Here is a 25,025-nt window from a genome sequence, read left to right on the forward strand (position 1 = left end):
ACCATTCTATGCTTGTGCAGCACCTTGTTACACAGACCAAGCATAATTCTCTATGGCTCCCCATGCCATCCTGGGTGGTGCCAGTGAAATAGTGCGCTGGCTGTGGGAGTGCATGGGCCACATGAAGTGAAGTTATAGGTCCCTTTAATGACCCCGCTGCTGCCATAAACCAGCATCCGTCCTGGTTTACTTCAGTGACGCAAAACCTCAAAATGACCCTGTGCCTTTATTATGATCGAAATACTGGTACAAAGACACATTCCTCTTTGTGATGTTTCTTACAGGACACATTTGCACGCCTACTTGTGAGGAACGCCAATGCCTATGTATGCATTTTAATTTTCATGGCACCCTCAGGGACCATGCAAGCTCCCTCTGCACTTCTTTCAACCTTCTTTGCAACATACCTCTCCATAGAGCAGGGGTCTGCAACCTTTGTTTCACTGTATGTTTTGAACTACAACTCCCATTAGCCCCAGTCATCATAGTCAATGATAAGGGATTATGGGACTCATAGTCCAAAGCATCTGTAGAGCTACATGTTGCAGAACCCTGCCATAGGGTAACTCAAAGAGACCCATTCACTCCACACCCATGTTTTATCTTTCTGGGGTGCAAGTATAGGGCAGCCTGCGGTTCCTTTGCTCCAACCCCCATTCCTTGACCTGAGCCTTTGCCTTTGTCACTGCTGTGCCTCCTTGTGAGCCCTTTGTCTTCATTGTCCGCACTTTCTATGACCCTGTCTGCTTCACCACCAATGACTGTCCCTTCGCATCTGTGTCCTAATCACCACCTTCATTTAGTCCTTCCAATGCCACCCCCTGGAGACGAGATCCGGAGCCCTTAGACTCCCTACTTCTTAACTTCCATCCACCTGCCTATGTCTACCCCCCCTTGATGTCACATGGCTTTTACCTCTCACACACAAGCATGGGGGAGCCCTCTGTATCATCATCTGCCCTCTAGCACTAGGCAGAGAATCCTGAGGAACTTTGCTTGATAGGCTTCAGAAATTGGTGAACTTCCGAATTTTGCCACCAAAGTTATTTCGCCATCTTCCTTTTGTAATACCCTTAGTTCTTCTTTTCATTTGCACCATTAAGGAAGTATAATAGGGTGTCACTTTGGTCCATGTACTTCCTGTTAAATGGAAAGATGTTTACACAAAGCAGGATTTATATTTGTCGATATTTGGAAGTGCTAACTTCCTCACTTTATTACCGGGTAGTATGGTGGTGTTAGCAGCTCTTGTTGTTGGCAAGCTCTCAATGTAAAATGGTATTGAGGAGGAGACAGGTCCCCTTCTAGACTTGTTAAACTCAGAGTGAACTGAACAGATGGATCTCTGGAGAAAGTGCAGATCCATCAGACCTAAGCAAATAGGAATGCCAGCAACTGCTGGGCCAGTTTGCAAGTCTGTTCTCACTGACTTTCATCAATGATATTGACACTGGGGACAGTAAGCCATTAATTAGAATTCACTGGATAAAAGTAATGGACACAATCAATAAGGACGCGTCCAAGATGTTAATCCTAGAGGTTATTGAGCCATCCCACAGCCCAATTCTGGTCCTTAAAGCATCCATTAACTGGAAAATGGAAGTCTGCTTTTGTGTAGACTACAAAGGGCTCAATTCTGTCATCAAGGCAGATGTTCACCTTATACCGATATGATGATTGGAAGATTGGGCACTGGCAAGTACTGGCAGGTAGGCCTAACTAACAGAGTGAGGGAGAGTTTTGCATTTTCCACACCAGAAGGGCACTGACACTTTATGGTTGTACTCTTTAGGTTACAAAATGTTGCCCATACCACCTTTCAGAGGATGGTGAATGAGGTCTTGTCAGGCTTAGAAGAATTTTGCATTTTCTATAGAGAGGTTGATGCTGTGTTCAGCCACACTTCGGAAGACCACTTCTCTCACCTGAAACTGTTGCTTCAGGACATGCAGATGTCTGGCTTGACTATCAAGGCTTCTAACTGAAAGATAGTGCAGGGTGCTGTGACTTAGACACCAAATAGGCTGTTGCAAGAAACAGCCCCCCCCAGGCAAATGTGCAAGTACTGAAGGATTGGAACATCCCTTCTGTCCAGACACACGTGAGAGCCCCACTAGTCCCCACTGTATACTAAAGGTCCTTCATCAAGGGATATAGGACCGTTGTCCTTCCCTTGAAATGACATAACATACGAAAGGTTGCCAACAAAGGTCACATAGACTCCGTCCTGACAAACAACTTTTCAGGACTTAAAAGATGGTCTGTGCTGGTCTCCAGTTCTGAAGACCCCATATTGTGGGCAGAAATGCATTATATAGTCAGGTGTTTCTTTCCCGGTGTCCTGGCGGCCATCTCTGCCTCTTCCCTCTCCCTTCCTGAATGTAATCTTAAGTCATCCTGCAAAGAGACCACTAGGTAAGCAGTCTTAGGGCCTGTTTGATTCTTGATAAGTGTCTTTCTTTAATGCGGATCCGTGTTTGGTTTGGTGATGGGTGCCTTTTGGAGGGAGTTGTGTGTATTTTGCAATCGTTTTTTTTGTGTGCTAGTTGTTGGTTTTCTGGGGGATTTATTTGGTGTTTTCCTTTGACTCCCAGTCCCTTTTTTGAGCTGGCCTACTTCTGGAGTGCCCTGCCTTTGTGCTGCAGTCCTTTGTTTGTTTCTGGCTTTTTTCTATCCCCCACCCAACACCTCAGTGATTGGTTCAGGCAGTCAGATGTCTCTTTGCCTCTGTCCTGGCGGCCATTTTTCCCTGCTTGCATCTGCCTTTTTCCCATTCACCTTCATCCATCCTCTGACCATCCCTCCCCAATCCTCCCCTGCCCATCATTTTTATTGTCATTGGTCCATGAATGGAACAGCGACATTTCAGAGGCCCTTTTAGGGCCGCCTTGCATGGGCAGCCCTCCGACGAAGGGCCCCGAGGCAAAGGGCAACTCCAAAAGAAGCAGATCCAGTCCGTGTTTGCCTGTGTTCGCCTGTGAAGCCTGCAGCCATCAACCAACAATGTCTGATAAGGTAAGTGTGGTCTGGGTGCAGAATATAGACATTACTGCGCTCCAGTAAAACACCACCACTCCTATTACCAAACTACCATATACATGTCAGCATCTAACCTAGTGTGTAACTGGTTTTCATTACACTGCTCAAGTTGTAGTTAAATGTTCTTTTTTTTATATTGTTGAACCCATGTAACTTTAAATTCTAGGTACACATTCACCACAGCTTTGTTCTTGAATCTGGGTGCATTTCCTCCCCACTACTGTGTATCGTGCGTGTATGTGTACTTTGAATCTAAGTGCATTTTCTCCACTGCTCTTTCATTACAGTCTATAAAACGGTCAGTTAGATGTCTTGGGAATAATCTATGTACAGCGCTTGATGGATTTGGGGGTAGGAGATTTGTGGCACTTGGATGGTTCGGGGGTGGGAAATGTGTTGAACTTGGATGGTTTTGGGGGATGGCAAATGTGTTGCACTTGGATGGTTTTGGGGGTGGCAAATGGCTTGCACTTAGATGGGACGTCTGCCAACTGCACGGATAATCGCACATACCTACCAATATGCTGACTCTCTCCTCTGCACCAAAAAACAATATAATAAGGCTATCCCCTATGATTTATTTTGGCCTATCTACACACATAATTATACACCACCATGCACACCTCAACAATCTTTAGAGCGCAGCTATTCCCCATGAATGAATCAGCCTAGCTGCACACATAATATCATATACAAGCACCACCTCTGCTAGAATGGAGCTACCAAAGACACTTTGGCCTACCTGCTACTGGTCTCACACAACCTCTACGCTACTCCTAACATTAGAATGCAGCTACCCATCAGAAAATTCAGTCTAGCTGCACACATACTGAGTGCACACACGCACTACTTACCACCCTACTCTCTCCACTGACCTGGACTACATCCCTGAGGAAGTTCAACCAACAGCACGTTGAGATCATACCAATGGTGAAAGGAGCTATACAAATACCCAATAACATAATGTAAGATAACATAACATACAGTCAAACACTTGTGAATTTGAAAATGGAGCAGTATTACTACAACTAAACTCTGACGGTGTTGAACAACCATGGGCATAACTTATCTGTTCCTTGACCGAGTGAGAATACAACAGGATCACAGTTGTCACAGTTGAAAAGGGGGGATTGGGAGTAGTTTGCACAGTACGCCTGTTGAAACCCTGCATTGTTGGACCTGGCACAGCTGTTCTCCAACTCAACACCAGCCCAGAGTCGGAAAGCACCCAGACTCCCAGCTCGGAACCAAAATTCCTGGCTACATGCTGTTCAGCTCCAAAGACAAGAACATAACGTACTGCGAAAAGGCCCTGTTCCCCTGGGCTACCTTTTGAGACCATTATGATTTTTAAGCCCCCCTTTTTACAATGTTCTTCAAGTCATATTCTTTGGAAAGTGACACTGTGCCAATCTTGTTCCTGGACACTCTGCCTGGTCTACCCATAGTTCCCTTTTCACCAAAGCCTGCCAGGGTGGTCTGTCCCAGTGATTTCGGATTAATTTGTTGGCATTTCATTAGTTGAATAAATGTCTATATTTTTATAGAACCTTGATTGGACATGCCTTTATTTTGGAACAGTTGTACTGAAGTTCTTTGGGCTGTCTGTTTCTTCTTGTTGAATGGGATCACTCCTGGTGTTGTAGTAGTGTGGGGCTGAGTAGGTTGAATAGCCACTGCTTATCGCTGTACTCATGCAGAGCAGCATTTTGTCACAGGTGCACCGATGAGTAACGCTAAGCAGGCAGTAACGCTCACTACCAACATGAAAACACAACGAAATTGCATCTGGAAAAACTGGAAAAATGGCATCAGAATCCCAGTCCCGAAAACAGAAACACTGCACATGGGGAAGCAAACAGCCCACAGAGGAGCTTGCACACAAGTGCAGTCCACCAGTTATCACAGGCACAAAAAGCCATCTATCAAAAGCGGCCAGCAGCAGCAGCCAGGGGACCTACAGGCGGTCATGGATTGCAGGGGTGCAACGAAACCTAGATTCTGTGGGGTGGGGGGCTAGCTTCAGAGAGGGTGTGGGGGGCAAATGCATTTGCGTTGGGGGCATCTCACTTCTTTACACATTCTAATGAAACTAATCTAGTCCAGCATCAATATTACAAGCAGTTAACTCTCTTCTTTACTTCTGAAAGCACCCATTTAAGGGCTTCTGTGAGAATGAGAGGCCCCCTTTCCCCTCTCTACCTTTCCAATAACTCCCCTGGCACTCAAGTGCTAACCCCACATCACGATTTCGATTGCCTAAAAATGTATTCATATGAATGCAGGTGCTAACAGTGAAATAACAGCCAGGCCCAGGTGCTGTTAAACATCTGTGTCCTGTTCTGTCTGGCCACGGCTCTCTAGGTCAGCCAGGTCGAATCAACATAGCCCAAAATGTCAGGGGGGGGGTTCGAGGGCGGCTGCCCGGTCAGCTCAATGGTGTTGTGCCACTGATACATTAGATGGGAGGCAGCGGAATGCAAAATGAAGGGAGAACGAGCTGACTGCATTGGCAGTGGAAGCTGCCATGGGGGCATAGCATGTGTCTGCTTCTCAGCTGACTCCCATAACTTGAGATGGCAAGTCACGGGAACCTGGCTGTGTTCCTCAGGTTGGCGCAGAGGTCTCTAGGACGGATCAGCTCCACTCCCCAACGTCACTGTGCATGAGCCTACAGTATTTCTGGTGAGGGAGGGGCCTGCTTAAGGAGAGGCCTAGCTGTACTCAGTGCAAGAAGGGATCCTTCTGCAAGAAATCTCCCAGCCAGCAAAGAGGCGTTTATACCCAGAAAACGGTCAGAAGTGAGTGGCACACGCTCGGTATTGTTAATGAAGTATCCGGCCTCCTGATTGGCTAATGAAGTATCCGGCCTCCTGATTGCCAGATGAATTATACGGTCTACTGATTGGCTCACATGGTGGCTGAGAGCCAGGTACAATCCGAGAATGCTCCAGTATGGCCAAGACTAAGGGCCTTATGATGCGTTTGGCAGTCCAATGACAGCGTTTCAGTAATCTGATTACCACCACTTGTTTCAGAGTAACGGAATCACTGGTACTTTTGCCGCAGTGCAGAATTATAGGTTTGGCCTTGAAGTGCAGGATTTACCTCCAGTCATATGCTGAGCAAAATTCTCCACTTTATGGCCAAAAGTGATCGGATTTACTGTGAGCTGTATTTGCGCTTGCAGTAAAACTGATGAAATCCCCATGGAGACCTGTGGACTCCATAAAATGGGGACTAAGAACACCCTTGCGATCCCACTCGTAATCCTGTGGGTATGTCCAGTTGATGGCAAAGGTAAACGAGTTTGGCAGTAATTCCACCAGAATTACCACCAAACTCGCAATGATGTGCTTTATGTCAGCATAAGGGAGACTTAATTAAACGAATAAAAGGCCTCCTCCACATTCTAGTAGGTGGGTCTTCCTGCTTTACTGGGGATAAGGGTTGTGTTTAGTGCATAGCCCTCTCTCCTTAGAAGCAACCGAAACAATTCTAATCTACTTCAAAGATCACTTCAAGTTTGCGGTATCTCAGCGGGAAATCCACTGAGATACCACCGTTACTGCCACTTGCTCCGGCAGTATTACCGCTGGATTACTATTGGTAGTGGGCAGTGTTAGTCCCCATTCATTGGAGTCCATTGGGCTACATGTGGGATTTTTGGCCGAATGATTGTGGAGGTAATTTCGCAGCAGCTATTCTGTTAAAATTTGGAGGAAAGCTGGCGGATTTACCTCCAGCACATCACTGGAAGTGAATCCTCCAACTTTCCGCCAAAGTTATAGTTGGGCGGTTCAGTAATGCAACGGTATACATAACTTGTAATGAGCCCCAGGTGTCTTCTAAGCAGTCTTTTGGTTTTGGCTTCAATGACTGAGATCCTTGTTGCGTGACAGTCCATCAATGACCTCCACAATCAAGGCTTTGAAACAGTATTTTCTTATTGTATAAGCGCCAAAACAGCAAATAATGAATAAATAAATCAAATAAGCCTCCTCAGGAGTCCCCTCTATGGGCACAAAAAGTAACTTACCCTGCTGTACTCCAAGCTCCCTGTAACCCTGAGCTAAGTAATCTATTGTAACTAGGGCAAGTAACCCTGTTGTAACTTAGACGTATTCATGCAACAAGGCCTCGATGCCCTGCGCTATACAAATATAAATAAATAAAAAGCAGGAGTTCCCGATTCATTTCTCTTCGGACAGGCCTGGAGTGTGGAATAACTTTTTTTGACTGTGGTTAATAATTGAATTTTTTATTAAAGCAACATGGAATAAAGTGGCACTTGGTGCATAACGCAGGGGTCAAGCGCTCGCCTATGACGTGGGGCATAGGGCAGGCCTGCACTTTACAAGTTTGAATAAGGGCGGGACCGACTCTTTCTTTCCGAGGTCGATACATTGAGTACCATTATTCTGGGTAATAATTACAGCTATTATTACAGTGCTTAAAAGCATGTGAAATATGGTACAAAGAGATTTATACAAATCTGATATTATTACTGTAACTTGTGTTAACCATTTATGTGAACTAAAACATCAGCTGCTAAGCTACCTTTCTTGAGTGACCAATCCAAGCTATCTTTCTTGAAAGACTAATCAGTGCTAGTTTGGTGCATTAGTGTTGGCTGAATGAAATGTAAGATTTGCAAAGAGCTGCATTTCTGCTTTCTAGTGTGTTTCGTAAAGTCATATTTAGACTTAAAGTTTCACTACTTTTTTCTGCTGGCGCTTTATACTTCCGGGCAGTTTCAACATGATGGGCCTCATTATGAGTAGGGTGGTAAGGGATACCGGGCACCGGTAAGGAGACCGGTGCCGGTAAACCCTTACCGCCCTACTACGAGTTCTCTTAGTGGGTCCCTCCTTTAACGCCTGGTCTGACCAGGCATTATCGACAGGACCCGTTAAGGGAAATCAGAGCCAATAACGGTACTGCAAATTGCGGTACCGTTATTAGCTACTTCCCCATTCCCATTGAGCCCTATGGGGGCTCAAATGGGAATGGGGAATGTTTTTTTCAATGGGGATTTACCGGTCCTGCAAAGGTCGGACTACACCGGTAAGTCCCCATTGAACGAGACGGGTGCCGGTACTGTTATTGGAGGCAGTCATGGCGCAAATAGCCCCATGACTACCTCCAATCTCGGAATGAGGCCCGATGTTTCGCTAACTGCCAGGCTATTAAGCAAGTCTATGCAAAAAGGACGAGCATACTCATCCTTTGCAAATAAGGGGTTAAGCAAGGCATAATTTGCAAAGCAATGTGTGCCTGTACCCCCAGCGGCGCTGTGCACTGAGCCTGTTGACGAGAGGACCAGCAGAGTTAACGTTTTAATTTTGTTGGTGAAATCGTGTCACTGTTTCACAAAATGTTAAACCATTACATGGCATATTACGTGTGTCAAAATGTTACCAAATGGGGCATTTAAAAAGATGTTAAGCCTTGTAAATTCAACACAACTGAATACCGAGGAAGGGCGACAATTTAACACCGGATTCTCAAATAACACAGGTCTGTTCTGTGAACGAAAACACACCAGAGCCTCGAGAGAAAGTTCCCGCCATTTTATTCTCAGCAGGCAGCTATGGAATGTTTTCCAGTATCCTGTTTAGTTTAGGCTATTAGCGTGTTAGTGCCCACTATATGTCAAAACTATGAGGTAGGACGAAAGCTTGTAGTTGATGTTTGGCTATTTGCCCACCCATCGACTGCCCATGGCCCTGCTACTCCCTACGGCCATTCCCACCCAGTTCCTTCCCCCACCTGCCCAAATACCTCCTCATGGGAACTCTGTGAGCTCTTTTTAATGAAGCCTTCCCATGAAACTTTGCACTCAAAGTGCCTGCCAGTGTTTTTCAAAGCTGTCTTTAGAAAGTTAGGAGCTTAATTGGGGAATTAAATGCTCCACTGGTGTGATGTCTTAACCAGGTCTGCCTTCAGCCACTCGAATTAAAAGCAATATGCATGCCCATCACTGAAGTCCTGTTAAAAACAAGCATTGGTAATGCAAAAAGTTTTGACATGTGTATACATTTTACAGGCACTGCTGTTAGAGGCCCAGGGACTCGCACCATTTTGCAGCTGCCACCGTCAATTGGCAGTTAATACCACTACAGCACTGCCTGGCAAGTGCCTTTCCCATACCTATACAAATGCCCAAACTGTTGGCATTGCCAATGCCTGTTTACGGGTGTCAGTGGTACCGAGGGAAGAGGGGAGCCACAGCACGAGCTAGCGTAGCAAGCAACCTTCCAGAATGGTGACAACTACGAGATAAGTGCTGTATTTTAAAGCGTTTTCTAATCATATAATACTCCAAAATGTGGCACAGTACCCTGAAACAGTTGTATTACACTGCAGAAAAAATGTAACTGGTACCAGTTCAGACGTATTCAACTTTGCATCTGAAACCGTTTTTTTGCAGGGGGCGGTGCCTGAAATTGAATCATGATGGAGATCAGCAAAAAAACAAAAAGGCCAAGAACACTAGGCTCTTTGTCTAGAGGGCTTACCCCACGTGCGATTCCGAACATATGCATCCCCACTGAATGTGTCACACCTTTGCAATGTAAAATTCTGCTTCTCTTAACTGTAGCAACTAGAGCAAATGTGATATGTTGTTTCTTGGGCCACTTATTGTAACCGTCAAGCAAGCCTTCTTAAGTATCCTTGATAGCGCCTCTGTGCCCGTGGGCTACAGTGCACTCTACAAATCCAAAATAAATAAACACTGATACAAAAGTCCCTGTTTCAAAGTAAGTCCTAGGGCTGAGCACCTGACAACCCTGGCAACAACTAGGCACTGTGTTTATGTCACTGGGCTGCCTGCCAGCTATCCTCTGCGGATCACATTTACCTATCGGTCGCCCAGGAAAAGTGCTGCACCTTTTGACTGACAGGCCTCTGGCTGTAGTGTGGCCAGGTACGGAGGTCAGGATGGGCTTTGCAGAAGCATAAAACCATGAGGTATGTGCAGGGCTCAAGTCGGGGGTACACGCGTGTGGACAGAGTCTACTCACTTTTTTCAGAGAGTGGACTCAGTCGCCCCCAGCTAAGATGAGAAACTTTGAATGTCCTCTTTGAATTTATGAATTAAAGCTGACCTCGGGATTGAAACGCAGTTATCTGGTTTGCAGGTCAGACATTTCACCACTGCACTAAATAACCTGATGGAAAATAACGCACAACTAAAGGTGAAATGTCTAATTTCAGTATAGCAAGTTCCAGGGAAAACATTTATATTGGTTCTTGGAGTTTAAAACATGCACACCTTTTATCGGTTTCAAAAACACTATTAAAACAAAAAATATACTCACTTGGTTTTGTGTGTGTGTTGATTTTCTGAAAGGCAAATGCCGATTAATCCTGTGCAATTTGGGTGGTTATGCAAAATCAATTTAATGACATTTGCATATTTCACCTTGATATGCTAATTTCTGGTGATGTCACATCCCATTGCGTTTGTTGATGAGTTCTCCCACTTTAATATCTAGGACTTGACCCCTGGGTATGTGGAAACCTGATAGGCTACTGGCTACATCGTTGAAATGCCTAAACTACTAATGTCATCAAGAGAACGGCATGGGAAACATTCAAGTATTTGGGCCTCATTACGAGGTGGGCGCAAAGGGATACCGGGCACCGGTAAAGACATCGGTGCCCGTAATCGCTTTGCGCCCTATTCCGAGGTCCCTTAGCGGGTCGCTTCCTTAACGCCTGGTTTTACCAGGCGTTATGGACGGGCAGAGCTAATAACGGTACCGCAATTTGCGGTACCGTTATTAGCGCCTTCCCATTGAGCCCTATGGGGGCTCAAATGGGAATGGGGAATGGCTTTTTCAATGGGGACTTACCGGTCCCGCCAAGGTCGGGCTGGACCGGTAAGTCCCCATTGAACGGGACCGGACACGGTCCCGTTATTGGTGGTAGTCATGGCGCTAACAGCACCATGACTACCACCAACCTTGGAATGAGGGCCACTGAGTTCTTTTCCTCGAGCACAAATTCCCTCCAGGTGTATAGTCGGATTTATGTGATTTCTTCGAAAATATTTCACCTACTGGAGATTTTACCGAATCTATTTCACCAAAAAATGAAATTAACGTTTAACTATTTTGACTTTTTTTTGTTTTATGTTTATAATGTGGGGGAGACTCCCTGGAACTCCTCAACCGTTCCCTGCCCCAACTTATACCCGTACCCCACACCCCACCTATTATGCATTACACATAAACCATTTCACCAACCATTTCCTGTGAAATAAATTTGGTGAAATCTCATTAGGTGAAATGGTATTCGATGGTATAGTCAAGGCGTATTTCTTTACATGCTGTGCACAGATAGGACGTTGGCTGGTGTTCGGGAAGAGGAGTTACTGCTGAATGGGCAGAGGGGAAGGGTTAGAGATGAAATGTTGATGTAAAGGGGGATTGCATTGTTTGGGGTTTGGAGCTGGAGTATTTTACGTGAAACATAAATGATGAAGGTTTAGGGTGCAGGTTTTGCGGTGGTGGGTTGAGAGTGGATGGGGTGATGAATTTGGTGAAACAGCTAGAGTTAAAGAGTTGGAAATTCAGGAGTAAAGCATTTGATGTTAGGGGTGAAGAATTGGACATGCTGTGCAGGGATGACGTGTGCTGGTGAAAGGTAGGGGTGAAGGGGTGATGGATTGAGGGTGAATAGTAAGGGATCAGAGGTGAGGGGTGTGGGTGAAGGGCTAGGAGTGAGGCAATTGGGAAATAAGAGCTCGGGTGAAGTGCTACAAACAGGTAAGGGGTGGAAGGGTTAGGGTGAATGAAAAAAGAAAATTGTGTCAGGATAATGGGTTCACACTGAAGAATTGGGGGTAATTTGCGAATGCTAAGGGGTGATAATTTAGGGGTAAGGTGCTAGGGATAACGGGGCTGCAGTTAAGAGGTCTGCAGGGTTAGGAGTAAGAGGTTGGGGGAGGGATATGTGTGAGGATTTAAGGGTCATCAATTAATGGTGTTCAAAGCAATATACAACTATCAATAATTCAACTGTAGGAAGAAAAAAAAACATAGGGAAAATGATCTCACAGAAAATACTTCACTACGGTTTTGGTACTCGAGAATAATGCTGCAGTGGAAAAGTGCCAAAGAAACGTTACACGTGGACACAGCACACGTGGACGTAACAGATTCACTGAAAGGGCATGACACAGCATGAACCGGTAGTGTCGAAGATTTGGGTCTAGGTGACATCGCTAGCTGGCAAACACAGTCTGGGGTAGAAACGTGAATATCGCACAGCCCAGTGCACAACCTCACAACCAACTAGAGTTCCCGGGAGAGAGGTTCATTACACGAAAGTGGCACCTAACGTGTGACACATGCAATCACACAATACACCTGTTTTACCATCCAGGGTGGCAGTGTGGCAAGCCACTAGTGACACCATAAAGACAGCAAAGACTCGGAACCCGGAGGCTTATGGGAGCAACTACAAACAGAACAGATAACACAGAGATCAGCTCAATGGAGAGGGCGATACCAAGTTACTGGGGAAGGGGGGTGCCCACTTTATTTGAATTGATATGTTGGTAGGGGTCTTTTGTGCGTATCTTCTTTGTTCACTACTTGATTATAATTTGTTTCCATACTGCACTGTAACAGTTATTACTGAATGGTACTCATTTCATTGACCTCATACGGATGAAAGTCTGAGCCCAGACTCTTCAGATTCAAACCAGTGACTTTAAAGTTACACGCTTGTTCTGCAGCGGGTGGGTTGGCTGATTAAGGCCCCTTACCACTTGGGAGAGGGTGGGTACTTACCAAGTCAGTGACAGTGCGTGTACTTTAATGATACTTCAATGGCATCCAACTCTATAGCACTCATTTTGCCAAACCCAACAGGTTGAAAGGAGGAGTAGCTCGAGCCCAGGCTCGGATTGGGCTATAGGGCAATGTCCGACACAAAAAGCTCTAAATGCGGGTGTCGGCCAGGTTTTGGGGCCAAAGTGGCCCACTTTTTTGGCCCATGTGGGCCAGTTTGATGAGTTACCTATTAAGCGGCTAGTAGCTTCGACCAGTGTTGCTGAATAAATATCTTTAAAATGCACAATTTAAATCACGTTTTAATCAAAAAACGGCCCCTTGGCTACTATTTAGACAGTTGGTCGCAAAAAGAATGAATTGCCATTTGCACCTGTGAGCCACATTTTCATTGGTGCCAGAGACAATTATGCCCCAGTCCGACCCTGGTCCTGCCCAGATTCGACCATGTGATCTTCAAGGTATATATACCCTTCATATCACCAGGGTGCCCTGCTTTCAGGCTCCTGCTTTGCTTTTAGAAATCATTGGCAACAGCTGTACTACTTTTTCACAAGACCACAGGTGCCCAGAACTGATTAAGCCTTACGTCGCCTATGGTAAGAAGCTAGCTGTTCATTTGTGCAGAGACCTCTGCGGCAGATGCATCAACTCACCAAGCTATCTCCTTGGCTCGGTGGCATGCTGGCAGCGATTGCCCTAGCAGCAGCCAGTGTCAGCACTGTACTCCCGCTCCCGCCCTCTGTACCTGTCAGACAGTAGGCCCAGAGCAGGCAGAGGCCTAGAAGCGCCGTCGCCATGCCGCCAACGCCGCCTCCTCCACGCCGGGAATTCCTGGGACTGGAGCCACGGGTTCTCCGATTAGATTCCTCCCGTATTTCCTTTCCCTCTTCCTTCCGATCGCGTTTTGTCTTGGCAAGTGCAGACAAGCAGGGGGAGCCAGGAGCAGGGCATGCGGACGGGCAGGGGCAGGTGCACGAGGGGGGAGCCCAAGAAACAGCTGGGGGGCCAGGGACACAAATAGAAGCAGCAGCAGCGTGGGGCGAGGGGCTGGAGGTGGCGGCTTCAACTGATCCCAGGCCTGCTATGTGGAGTAGAAAGGACCTGCGCCCCCTCTATGAAGGCCGGCTGTTGAGCTATCAATGTTGAAAAGGGGTCTTACATGTAGCTGGCCCGACTTCACTGCTCAAACATAACCTATGAATGCAGGCACATTCACACTTTGAGTTTTACAGCAGGGAACGGATCATTTAAATAAATAAATAAATAAATAAACACATACATACATAAATAAATAAATAAATACGCAAATAAATAAATAAATAAATAACAGTTAAATGAGTGTCAGAGTCTCCCAATTAGATTCCCTCGACAGCTATGCTTACATTTAAAATAGTTGAATTGCAAGATCTGGAAAATGAGTAGGCGCTGGCGGTATTTGAAAAAGACCTGGGCTCTTGAAACAGGAAGTGTACAAAAACGTTGAAGACTTCTTATTAAGCACCCTGCTGCACATCCAGAAGGTCCCTGCAACTTTTGCCTGCCTCAAACTTACTGATGCAGCTAAATCTTGGAATATGTGATAATAACTTGTCATTTATGTGCCACTTCTTTTTTTTCAATGCATTTGGTTTAAAACAAAAAAAGGTTAATCAAAACCAATTCAAACCTTTACAATCTAAAATCACCCAACCAATTTAAACGGTAGGATTTACGACACTAAAGAGCATAACATTTAAAGATATGGCACTTGTATCCACCGCGCGTTACGTACACTTATCATTGTCCAATTGATATTGGTACTCATTTTATTCATTGCAGAAGGATGCAAGGCTAAGTCAACTGGGATCAGTGGATCACACACAGATCGCAGAAGTGCTTAACCGACTGAGCTAACTTAGCTTCACATAGAACAGGGATCTCCAAATGTATGTTAGCAAGAGCTACTTTCAGTTAATAGCCAATAGGCGGGAGCTACTGGGGTGGTTTTTTCCATGAGTATGAGAATGTGTACCAAGATTTGTTGAGGCTTTATGTAAAAAAGGAACAACACATGCATTGACCATGAAATTACCAACTTCAAGACCTCTTTATTTCATTCTGTTTTGTTAGTAACAGTCTCTTAAAAATTGTGAAGCATATCAGAATGAGGGAAATCAACCGAGACATTCACAGGCCGATTCATGGAATAATTAGCACGGCGCAAGTGGGCAAAAACATGCGAATCGCAGTGGAATTGCGAAAATCGCAGTGCAAGTGCGAAAATCGCACGAAAAGCAGTGCACATAGATTCATGGAAGGGCGTGCGCGAAAAAACCATCTGATGTGCGCTAAAAAAGTGCACGGTGCACGTTGGCGCACAGGCCATCTAACGGCGTGCGCCAGGTCACAGCGAACATAACGTGTGCATGTATTTCGGGGTGCGCGGGAAGTTTCACATGCGAATTGGCTGGGTACGTGGATTCCAGGGGTGCGCGGGAAGTACCACACGCGATTTGGCTGGGTACGTGGATTCCAGGGGTGCGCGGGAAGTTCCACACGCGATTTGGCCGGGTACGTGGATTTCAGGGGTGTGCGGGAAGTTCAACACGCGATTTGGCCGGGTACGTGGATTTCAGGGGTGCGCGCGAAGTTCCACATGCGATCTGGCCGGGTAAGTGGATTTCAGGGGTGCGCGGGAAGTTCAACACGCGATTTGGCTGGGTACGTGGATTTCAGAGGTGCGCGGGAAGTTCCACATGCGATCTGGCCGGGTACGTGGATTTCAGGGGTGCGCGGGAAGTTCAACACGCGATTTGGCTGGGTACGTGGATTTCAGGGGTGCGCGCGAAGTTTCACACGCAATTTGGCTGGTTACGTGGATTTCAGGGGTGCGCGTGAAGTTTCACATGCGATTTGGCTGGTTACGTGGATTCCAGGGGTGCGCGGGAAGTTTCACACGCGATTTGGCTGGGTACGTGTATTTCGGTGTTGCGGGGGAATGCTACACGTGATATGGCCATGTGGGTCCCCCCAGGTGTTCCCTCTACACCCTCCACGGCCCCTGCAGGCAGCCCACACCACAGGGTACTACCCTGCACCCCTGCTCATGTCCCACAGGCAACCCATCCACCATGGCCATGCCCACCAGCCAACCCACATGTCACCTTGCACCACTGATCACCAACACATGTCTCCCACCACCCCCACCCCCCAGCCACCAGGGGCAGCCTCCACCAGGCCCCCACTCATGTCTCCCACCACCCCCACCCCCCAGCCACCAGGGGCAGCCTCCACCAGGCCCCCACTCATGTCTCCCACCACCCCCACCCCCCAGCCACCAGGGGCAGCCTCCACCAGGCCCCCACCCATGTCTCTCACCACCCCCTACCCCCAGCAGTCAGGGGCAGCCTCCACCAGGCCCCCACCCATGTATCCCACCACCCCCTAACCCCCAGCAGTCAGGGGCAGCCTCCACCAGGCCCCCACCCATGTCTCCCACCACCCCCACCCCCCAGCCACCAGGGGCAGCCTCCACCAGGCCCCCACTCATGTCTCCCACCATCTCCACCCCCCAGCCACCAGGGGCAGCCTCCACCAGGCCCCCACTCATGTCTCCCACCACCCCCACCCCCCAGCCACCAGGGGCAGCCTCCACCAGGCCCCCACCCATGTCTCCCACCACCCCCATCCCCCAGCAGTCAGGGGCAGCCTCCACCAGGCCCCCACCCATGTCTCCCAACACCCCATACCCCCCAGCAGTCAGGGGCAGCCTCCACCAGGCCCCCACCCATGTCTCCCACCACCCCCACCCCCCAGCCACCAGGGGCAGCCTCCACCAGGCCCCCACTCATGTCTTCCACCACCCCAACCCCCCAGCCACCAGGGGCACCCTCCACCAAGCCCCCACTCATGTCCCCTATCACCCCCACCCCCACGCAGTGCAGGGGCAGCCTCCACCAGGCCCCCACTCATGTCTCCCACCACCCCCACCCCCCAGCAGTCAGGGGCAGCCTCCACCAAGCCCCCACTCATGTCCCCTATCACCCCCACCCCCCCGAAGTGCAGGGGCAGCCTCCACCAGGCCCCCACTCATGTCTCCCACCACCCCCCCAGCCACAAGGGCAGCCTCCACCAGGCCTCCACTCATGTCTCCCACCACCCCCACCCCCCAGCCACCAGGGGCAGCCTCCACCAACCGCCCACTCATGTCCCCTATCACCCCCACCCCCCCGCAGTGCAGGGGCAGCCTCCACCAGTCCCCCACCCATGTCTCCCACCACCCCACCCCCCAGCCACCAGGGGCAGCCTCCACCAGGCCCCCACTCATGTCTCCCACCACCCCCACCCCCCAGCCACCAGGGGCAGCCTCCACCAAGCCCCCACTCATGTCCCCTATCACCCCCACCCCACCCGCAGTGCAGGGGCAGCCTCCACCAGGCCCCCACCCATGTCTCCCACCACCCCCACCCCCCAGCCACCAGGGGTAGCCTCCACCAGGCCCCCACTCATGTCTCCCACCGCCCCCACCCCCCAGCCACCAGGGGCAGCCTCCACCAAGCCCCCACTCATGTCCCCCATCACCCCCACCCCCCGCAGTGCAGGGGCAGCCTCCACCAGGCCCCCACTCATGTCTCCCACCACCCCCACCCCCCAGCCACCAGGGGCAGCCTCCACCAGGCCCCCACTCATGTCCCCTATTACCCCCACCCCCCCGCAGTGCAGGGACAGCCTCCACCAGGCCCCCACCCATGTCTCCCACCACACCCTACCCCCAGCAGTCAGGGGCAGCCTCCACCAGGCCCCCACCCATGTCTCCCACCACCCCCTACCCCCCAGCAGTCAGGGGCAGCCTCCACCAGGCCCCCACTCATGTCTCCCACCACCCCCACCCCCCAGCCACCAGTGGCAGCCTCCACCAGGCCCCCACCATTGTCTCCCACCACCCCCTACCCCCCAGCAGTCAGGGGCAGCCTCCACCAGACCCCCACTCATGTCTCCCACCACCCCCCACGCCCCAGCCACCAGGGGCAGCCTCCACCAGGCCCCCACCCATGTCTCCCACCACCTCCCACCCCCCAGCAGTCAGAGGCAGCCTCCACCAGGCCCCCACTCATGTCTCCCACTACCCCCCACCCCCAGCCACCAGGGGCACCCTCCACCAGGCCCCCACCCATGTCTCCCACCACCCCCTAGCCCCCAGCAGTCAGGGGCAGCCTCTACCAGGCCCCCACTCATGTCTCCCACCACCCCCACCCCCCAGCCACCAGGGGCAGCCTCCACCAGGCCCCCACCCATGTCTCCCACCACCCCCTAGCCCCCAGCAGTCAGGGGCAGCCTCCACCAGGCCCCCACTCATGTCTCCCACCACCCCCCACCCCCCAGCCACCAGGGGCAGCTTCCACCAAGCCCCCACCCATGTCTCCCACCACCCCCACCCCCCTGCAGTGCAGGGGCAGCCTCCACCAGGCCCCCACTCATGTCTCCCACCACCCCCACCCCCAGCCGTGCAATTCGCCTGGGTACGCGATTGTATGTGTACTTCGGGGTGCGCGTGAACTTCCAAACGCGATTTGCCTGGGTACGTGTATTACTGGGGGTGCGCGTGAACTTCCACACGCAATTTGCCTGGGTACGTGTACTTCGGGGTGCGCGTGAACTTCCACACGCGATTGGGCCTGTGAGAGTGGGTCACATGTATTCCAGGGGTGGGCGGGAATATTTACCCGCGACTGTGCCTGTGAGAGCGTGCTACGTGTATTCCTGGTGTGGGCGGGAAGATTCACACGTTCGCCTACGACGTGCCGAAAAAGGGTCCAAACCTGACACACGTACGCCAGCATGAAGCAGGCGTACGTCGACCAGCGCAGCATAAAAGTGCGCGCAAACCACAAACAAGCTCATACGCCAGGATGAATATACCATTCCTAGCAGCAGTGGCTGTGGGTTACCAAAGGAGGAGGAAGAGGATAGTGAGGGCCCGAATTTTCACTCCCAGAACCAGCCTTTTTGGGATGCCTGATGACCAGATGTATGGGAGGTACAGGTTTCCCCCACACATAATACTGGACCTGGTCAGTGAGTGGGAGGATGACCTCACATCACCCACCCTGTGCTCCCAAGCACTCAGCCCCCTGGAGAAGGTCCTCAATGTACTGCACTTCTTGGACACAGGATCATTTCAGCGGACAAGTGCCATAGTGGGTGGGGTGTTACAGGCCACGCAGTCACGCTGCCTACACCAGGTCTTGAACATCATCACTGCACGCCCATCAGTCCGTAGGCACATATACTTGCCCAGGACACCTGCAGAAAGGCAGGCTGCCACCCTCGATTTCTACGGTGTGGCACAATTTCCAAAAGTGCTAGGTGATATTGACTGCACCCATGTGGCACTACGTCCCCCCAGGGCATCTGAGCACATCTATAGGAACCGCAAGCACTGGCATTCCATCAACGTGCAGATAGTATGTAATGCTAAGGGAATCATCACCTCAGTATATGCCAACTATCCAGGGTCCACCCACGACAGCTTCATTTACCGAATGTCTACCCTAAGCCGGGACCTAGAAGCTGGCCGGCATGGTGATACATGGCTGCTTGGTGAGTATGAATGCCACTGCACATGCATGCATGTCAGATGCAGAGTTATGTCACTACCCCACTAATGATACCCATCACCTCCTCACCAGGGGACAGTGCCTACCCTCTAAGCACCCACATGATGACGCCAATTCGGAACCCCATCACGCCTCCAGAGGTAAGATACAACACAGCCCATATTGCAACCCGGGGCATAGTGGAGCGCACATTCGGAGTGCTCAAGTCCCGCTTTCGCTCCCTTGACCGGTCTGGCGGGCAGCTGTTATATGCGCCCCCAGTAGTGTGCAGGATCATAGTGGCAGCAGGTGTCCTGCACAATGTTGCAACACGCCGGGGCCTGGCTGTGGACATGGTGGTGCCCCCACATCCCCAACCACATGCACGCCCGCTGCGCATGGGAGGGGAGAGGGCACGGGGTGCGGCAGCCCGTACGCAGCTGGTGGCTAATTACTTCACATAGAAATCACACCCCAGTGGAGTGCACACAGGCCTGGCACATACCATCTGATAAGCAATGATGACTCAACCTGACAATTAAGACGAACAAAGGGACTGTCAACTGTCAGAACCATAGCAGCCTGAGATTGTTCATGTGGAAGTGTCACAATGTGTGCATCCCTACCTACACAAACACCACCAATGGAGTGTCATGAAAAGACACTTCCATGCTGCAGAAATAAATACCCACTTGCAAAATACTAAATGAAAACAGTGCCATGTCACCCACCCCCTCCACGGCACGGCCACACACCACACCATGGCATGTCATGCAATGTGAGAGAAAAGAAATGAATCCCCACAACATGCCCCAAGTGTCAGCAGCTACAGTGTCCCTAATGGAAACCTGTCCACACATGAAATGCTCACAGTAATGCAGGACCTACAGCCCACATTACCAAATACTTACCAATAATACCAATCACCTAGACAACCTCCAACCTACCTTAAACATGACATTACAGACTTAAAAATCTGCTAGCCTCACCACCTGATGATGACAGCCCTCCGAACACTTGCAAGTATACAGTGTTAGCGCCACGCAAGAGTGTAGGTGCACTGCTTACAACATGGACTCCAGTTCCAAGGTGGACCGCATTGTGAAGACATGAGGAATGGACCTGCAAATATGGAGGATGAGATGGATGCAGAGGCACATTTCAATACACCACGCAGTGTACAATACAACAACAATATGCACTATGAATGTATACACAGTATTGACTACAGACTGCCCACACAGCTCATGGGAGTCCAATGTCACCATGTACGTCAATGTCACTTGGGCACACCCTTTGCAAGCCCATGGACACGGGAAGCAGGAGGGGTGTGTGTGACAAAAACCCAAGCATCTGAACCAAATCCATGACAAGCCTGCATGTGCCCAGCCACAATGCAGCGTATGCCCACGGGAGCCACACAAGGCAACACACTGTCCCCAAAAAATAAATAAATAAATAAATAAAAATGGCCATTAATGGGCCCGGGGGGGTTGGGGAGGCCACCCAGGAGGTCCGAGGACAGGGTGCACACCAAAACCCACCTGTGTGGATCTTGCGGAAAAAAAACACCTCCATGGGCTCATGGCCCACACGGCTACCCTATTGTGGGAGTATCACTGCTGTCGCTATTCTCACCCTGTGCAGCTGCATCCGGAGGTGGTGGCACTATGGGAGGCAGCCCACGCAAGGCCCTAGTCTGTTCCTCCATGGCTGCAAGCATGCGGGTGTGGTAGGTCTCGTTCTGGAGGATGAGTGTGCGGAGGTCCCCATGCAACAACTCACGGGATGCCCGGACCTCCGCCCTAGTTGCCTGCATCTCAGCTGAGAGCGTACGGGTGAGACGCTCCAGCTGCTGTTCTGTCCTTCGGTTTGTTGAAGCCTCAAGCTCAACAAGAGTCGTCCTGAGGAGAAGGAGTTCCAGCCTCAGGGCTTCCCTGTGGCCCTGGGACTCTATGGAGATGGCTTCCTGCAGAGTCGCCAGTGCCGCCCGCCTGTCCCTGTTGGACGCCAACATGTCCTCCCTGTGTGACTGGCAGATGGAGTCGGTTGCCTGCTGTAGTCGCTCCATCAGCCTTTCGGGGGGGACAATGGAAGTGGCCACCCTATCCATGGCCTGAGCCATCATCTCTGATGATGCTGCCTGTTGGGTTGCCATACCGTAAATGGATGGTTCCCATGCGGTATTGCCAGGTGGCGTACGGCCACCACGTCGGCGGGCACCACACCTGTCTGGGGCAAGGCGAACTGCGCCTTGCTGTGCCGGCATTGCCTGAGGCTGCAGGACTGCATTCCCCCTCTGATCTGCTGGCCCAGGAACAGGATTAGATGTCGCAGAGTGTGACCCTGCATCTGTAACCACCAAAGGCGTACCTGCCAACACTGACATCCCCATTGAGGGTTCTAACCCTGGTGCAGGTGGGTCGGACAGAACAGAATCCCTCCCAGGAACACTCACCTGCGACGGCACGTAGGTCTCATCATCCGAATCAACACCTGAGTACAGTTCGGGGGAGGTGCAGCCAGAGGCACCCCTTGAGAGCATGACCTGCAGCAGTTGTGGGTTCTCACCCACCACCACACCATGTCCCTCACTGGTGGTCGGTCGGCCCTCAGACCCCTCCTGGGTCTGCACCATCTCCACAACCCCAGCAGTATCAGGTGCGTCTTCCCCTGAAAAGACATAAAAGAAAACAAATGGAAACAGGCATTAGCACTATGACACACAATGAGTGCTGAGAGGCTACAGAAACAGTACTTGATTGACACATGTCCCACATGACTAAAACACTCCCAAGCATGCACCGTCACTGCCTGTTATGGGGAGGCAGATGCCACACATTGATGACACCAAGATGGAAGATGAACACATTTGCTGCATGCTGCCTAGCAGTGCCATCACACATTGGCCAGTGATTGGCAGGTCAAATACACATGCCATCACAGAGATGGCATGTACCCTAGCCATGAAGTCAAGAGGGAGAGGAGGTCACCAATTGTTCATTCAGTCCAGTTTGTTCATATGATTGATTATTTTAATTGTAATGGTTCTAATGTTTAACATGCAGCTGCCAGTCAAAAATGGTCCTATAGCACAGGGACATGTCCAAACTAATCATGTCCACAAAACTGAGCCAGTCCACTGTACCATAGCCATGTCAGACTTGTGACAATAGGACTGAGAAATCCCGAGTAAAAGTGGTGGTATGCAAACAATCTGCCTGAATTAACAGAGGTAAATAAGCAACAGTGTAGTGGCAAGATGACACTCCAAGGGCAACTGGAGTGGTGTTGGGCTGGATGTTTAATGTTGGCCGAAGGGATGCTGCTATACCCAAATGCTGGTGGCAAGAATGTTTAGGAAGAGGCACATGGGTGAGCCGAACCACTCAGGCACACACACCCTCCCCTGGCACACAAACAGAAGCCCTCCCACACACAACATGCACATGGATGACACACACATGCATGTGCACTCACCGGACAATGCCTCGTAATCTGCCACTACTCCCACGCCTTGGATCTGTTCCTCCGTGACGTAGGTCCCAGCAACCTGCTCATGTGGAGTGAGTTCTATGTCGTCTGCTGGAGACCCACCTCCAGTCACTAGAGTTGCGGCATGACTTGAGGCCAGCTTATTCTTTGCCCTGCGCTTCAGGTCATTCCAGCGCTTGTAGCAATCATTAGCTGTGCGCCTCACGATTCCAAGGGCACTTATGATGTCCGCAATGGTCTGCCAGTGTGCCTGACGTTGTGCAGGTGTGGTCTTGGATCCTGCAACAATCACCATTTCGCGGTCATGTGCGGACACATACTCTACAAGTGCATTCAGTTCGGCCTCATTGAAGCTGGGCTTCCTTGACGGGCCGGACTGTGTAGCCGTGTCTGGGGCATCAGCCTCTACTGGACGAGCACTCTTCCTCTTCCGCTTGGAAGGTGGTGGGGATCCGGAGTGTCCTGCGCCGCTCTGAACACTAGGGGCAGGAGCGTGGGTTTGCACACTCAGCATGGGAGTTGGTGCAGGCATTATCTCAAGTGTGATGGTGTCAGGGGGAATGTCAGCATGATGGACTTGGACCGACACTGTCCTGGCTGGGTGTGTGAGAGGTGGGGTGGATGGAGCCGCAGCTGCCCCTGCAGCCTCCCCAGCCTGCCTACGCGGGGCAGCAGAGTACCTAGCTGCCCCTGATCAACGTGGCCTGATGAGACCAACGTTCACCGGCGCACGTGGCCTAGACCTGCTGACCTGGAAGTCAGCCATGGAGTCACCCTGTGCCAGGACTGGTTCCACAGTGGGCTGGTCCAACAAGGGCTGAGCATGGATGGTGTCAGCCACGGTACCTCAACCAGGGGGGTTGGGAGGGGGCATGGGTGTCCCTGACTGCTCCTCCACACATGGGGGGCTAGGGGCACCCTGCAAGTCATGGTCACGTCCCCTACCGGATCCACCACGGCCACCACTTGGGGCTCGGCCACCTTTGCCACCCTTACGGCTTGTTCGCCTCCCAGCCATGGCACTGATGTTATTGTGCATATGGGAGTTGATGTGAACTATTGTCCTGGGCAATTGGGGGTCAAAGGGCTTGGGTACCAGATGGTAATCGTACCCTAGTGCTCTAGCAAGGATGTATGTCACCCCTGGGGAAAGATGACGGGTCACGCAACGCACAGGCACCCCAAAAAAGGGAAGTAAGGTGCACGCAACCCCTCCTAGACCACGTGCGTTGAAAAAAAACCCTGCACTACGCTGTGGCACCCAGGAACACAAGAATGAACGTATGCGTGTCACACACAGCCTAGAATGACCTCTGAAGGGGTACGCGACACACGGGGCAAGCACAGATGTTAGATACGTGCGCGACTCACCGTCTGCCAGGAACAAAAGCGTGAAAAATATGTGCGTGTGCGCGTTGGCAACACCCCCGCCAAAAGAAGAATTGTACGCTGTCTGAGGAGACAGGACAACAGTAGTAGGGAAGCTGTTTGAGGAAACAGGCCCAGGAAAAAGAGGAAAAGAGAAAAAACTGTCAGAGGTAACAGGGAGTACGAACTGGAAACGCCGTGAAGTAAATCGCGTGTGAACCGACAAGAAGTACAGATTTCACCCACTCGCTCTCCACGAAAAGCACGTACAAGGAAATGGCGTCCTACACGTACCTTTTATACACACGTCACAGACGCGCATACGCAATGAGGCCATTTCCACCAATTACGCGCTTTGACACTCGGACGTGTATCTCTTCATTTTTACACGCGCCATTCTCTACGGCCATTCGCGTGACATCACAGCTGCGCATGGTGGCCTTTGGGCCAATGAAATCGCAAATGCGAGCACACGTGGTAAAAATGCACGTCCGAGTGTCATCGCGTGTATTCGGAGGGAAGTGAGCGTACACGCGATTGGCCTGGGTACGTGTATTACTGGGGGTGCGCAGGAAGTTCCACACGCGATTGGTGGAAATCCACGTGTGCTCTGTGATCACGTGTAATGAGGGGAACACCCGCGTGCCTCACGTCACAGACGCGCTCACGCGCTAAGGGCCTTTGGTCCAATGAAATCACATATGCGTGCTGACGTGCATACGCACTTAGGGCCTTTCCT

General features: G+C 50.6%; 1 protein-coding gene across 1 annotated transcript in view; it reads right to left on the reverse strand.

Moving 5' to 3' along the window:
- Window positions 1-13,760, reverse strand: part of LOC138491166 (acetylcholine receptor subunit delta-like) — a 129,873-nt gene extending 116,113 nt beyond the window's left edge. Inside the window, exon 1 of the mRNA XM_069617541.1 lies at window positions 13,594-13,760. Coding sequence (XP_069473642.1) covers window positions 13,594-13,645 — 52 coding nt within the window. The 5' untranslated portion in view covers window positions 13,646-13,760. The remainder of the gene's footprint in view (window positions 1-13,593) is intronic.
- Between the last annotated feature and the right edge of the window lie 11,265 nt (window positions 13,761-25,025).

This window comes from Ambystoma mexicanum, chromosome 10, assembly GCF_040938575.1.
Source record: "Ambystoma mexicanum isolate Mex_15411 chromosome 10, UKY_AmexF1_1, whole genome shotgun sequence".
NCBI lineage: Eukaryota > Metazoa > Chordata > Amphibia > Caudata > Ambystomatidae > Ambystoma > Ambystoma mexicanum.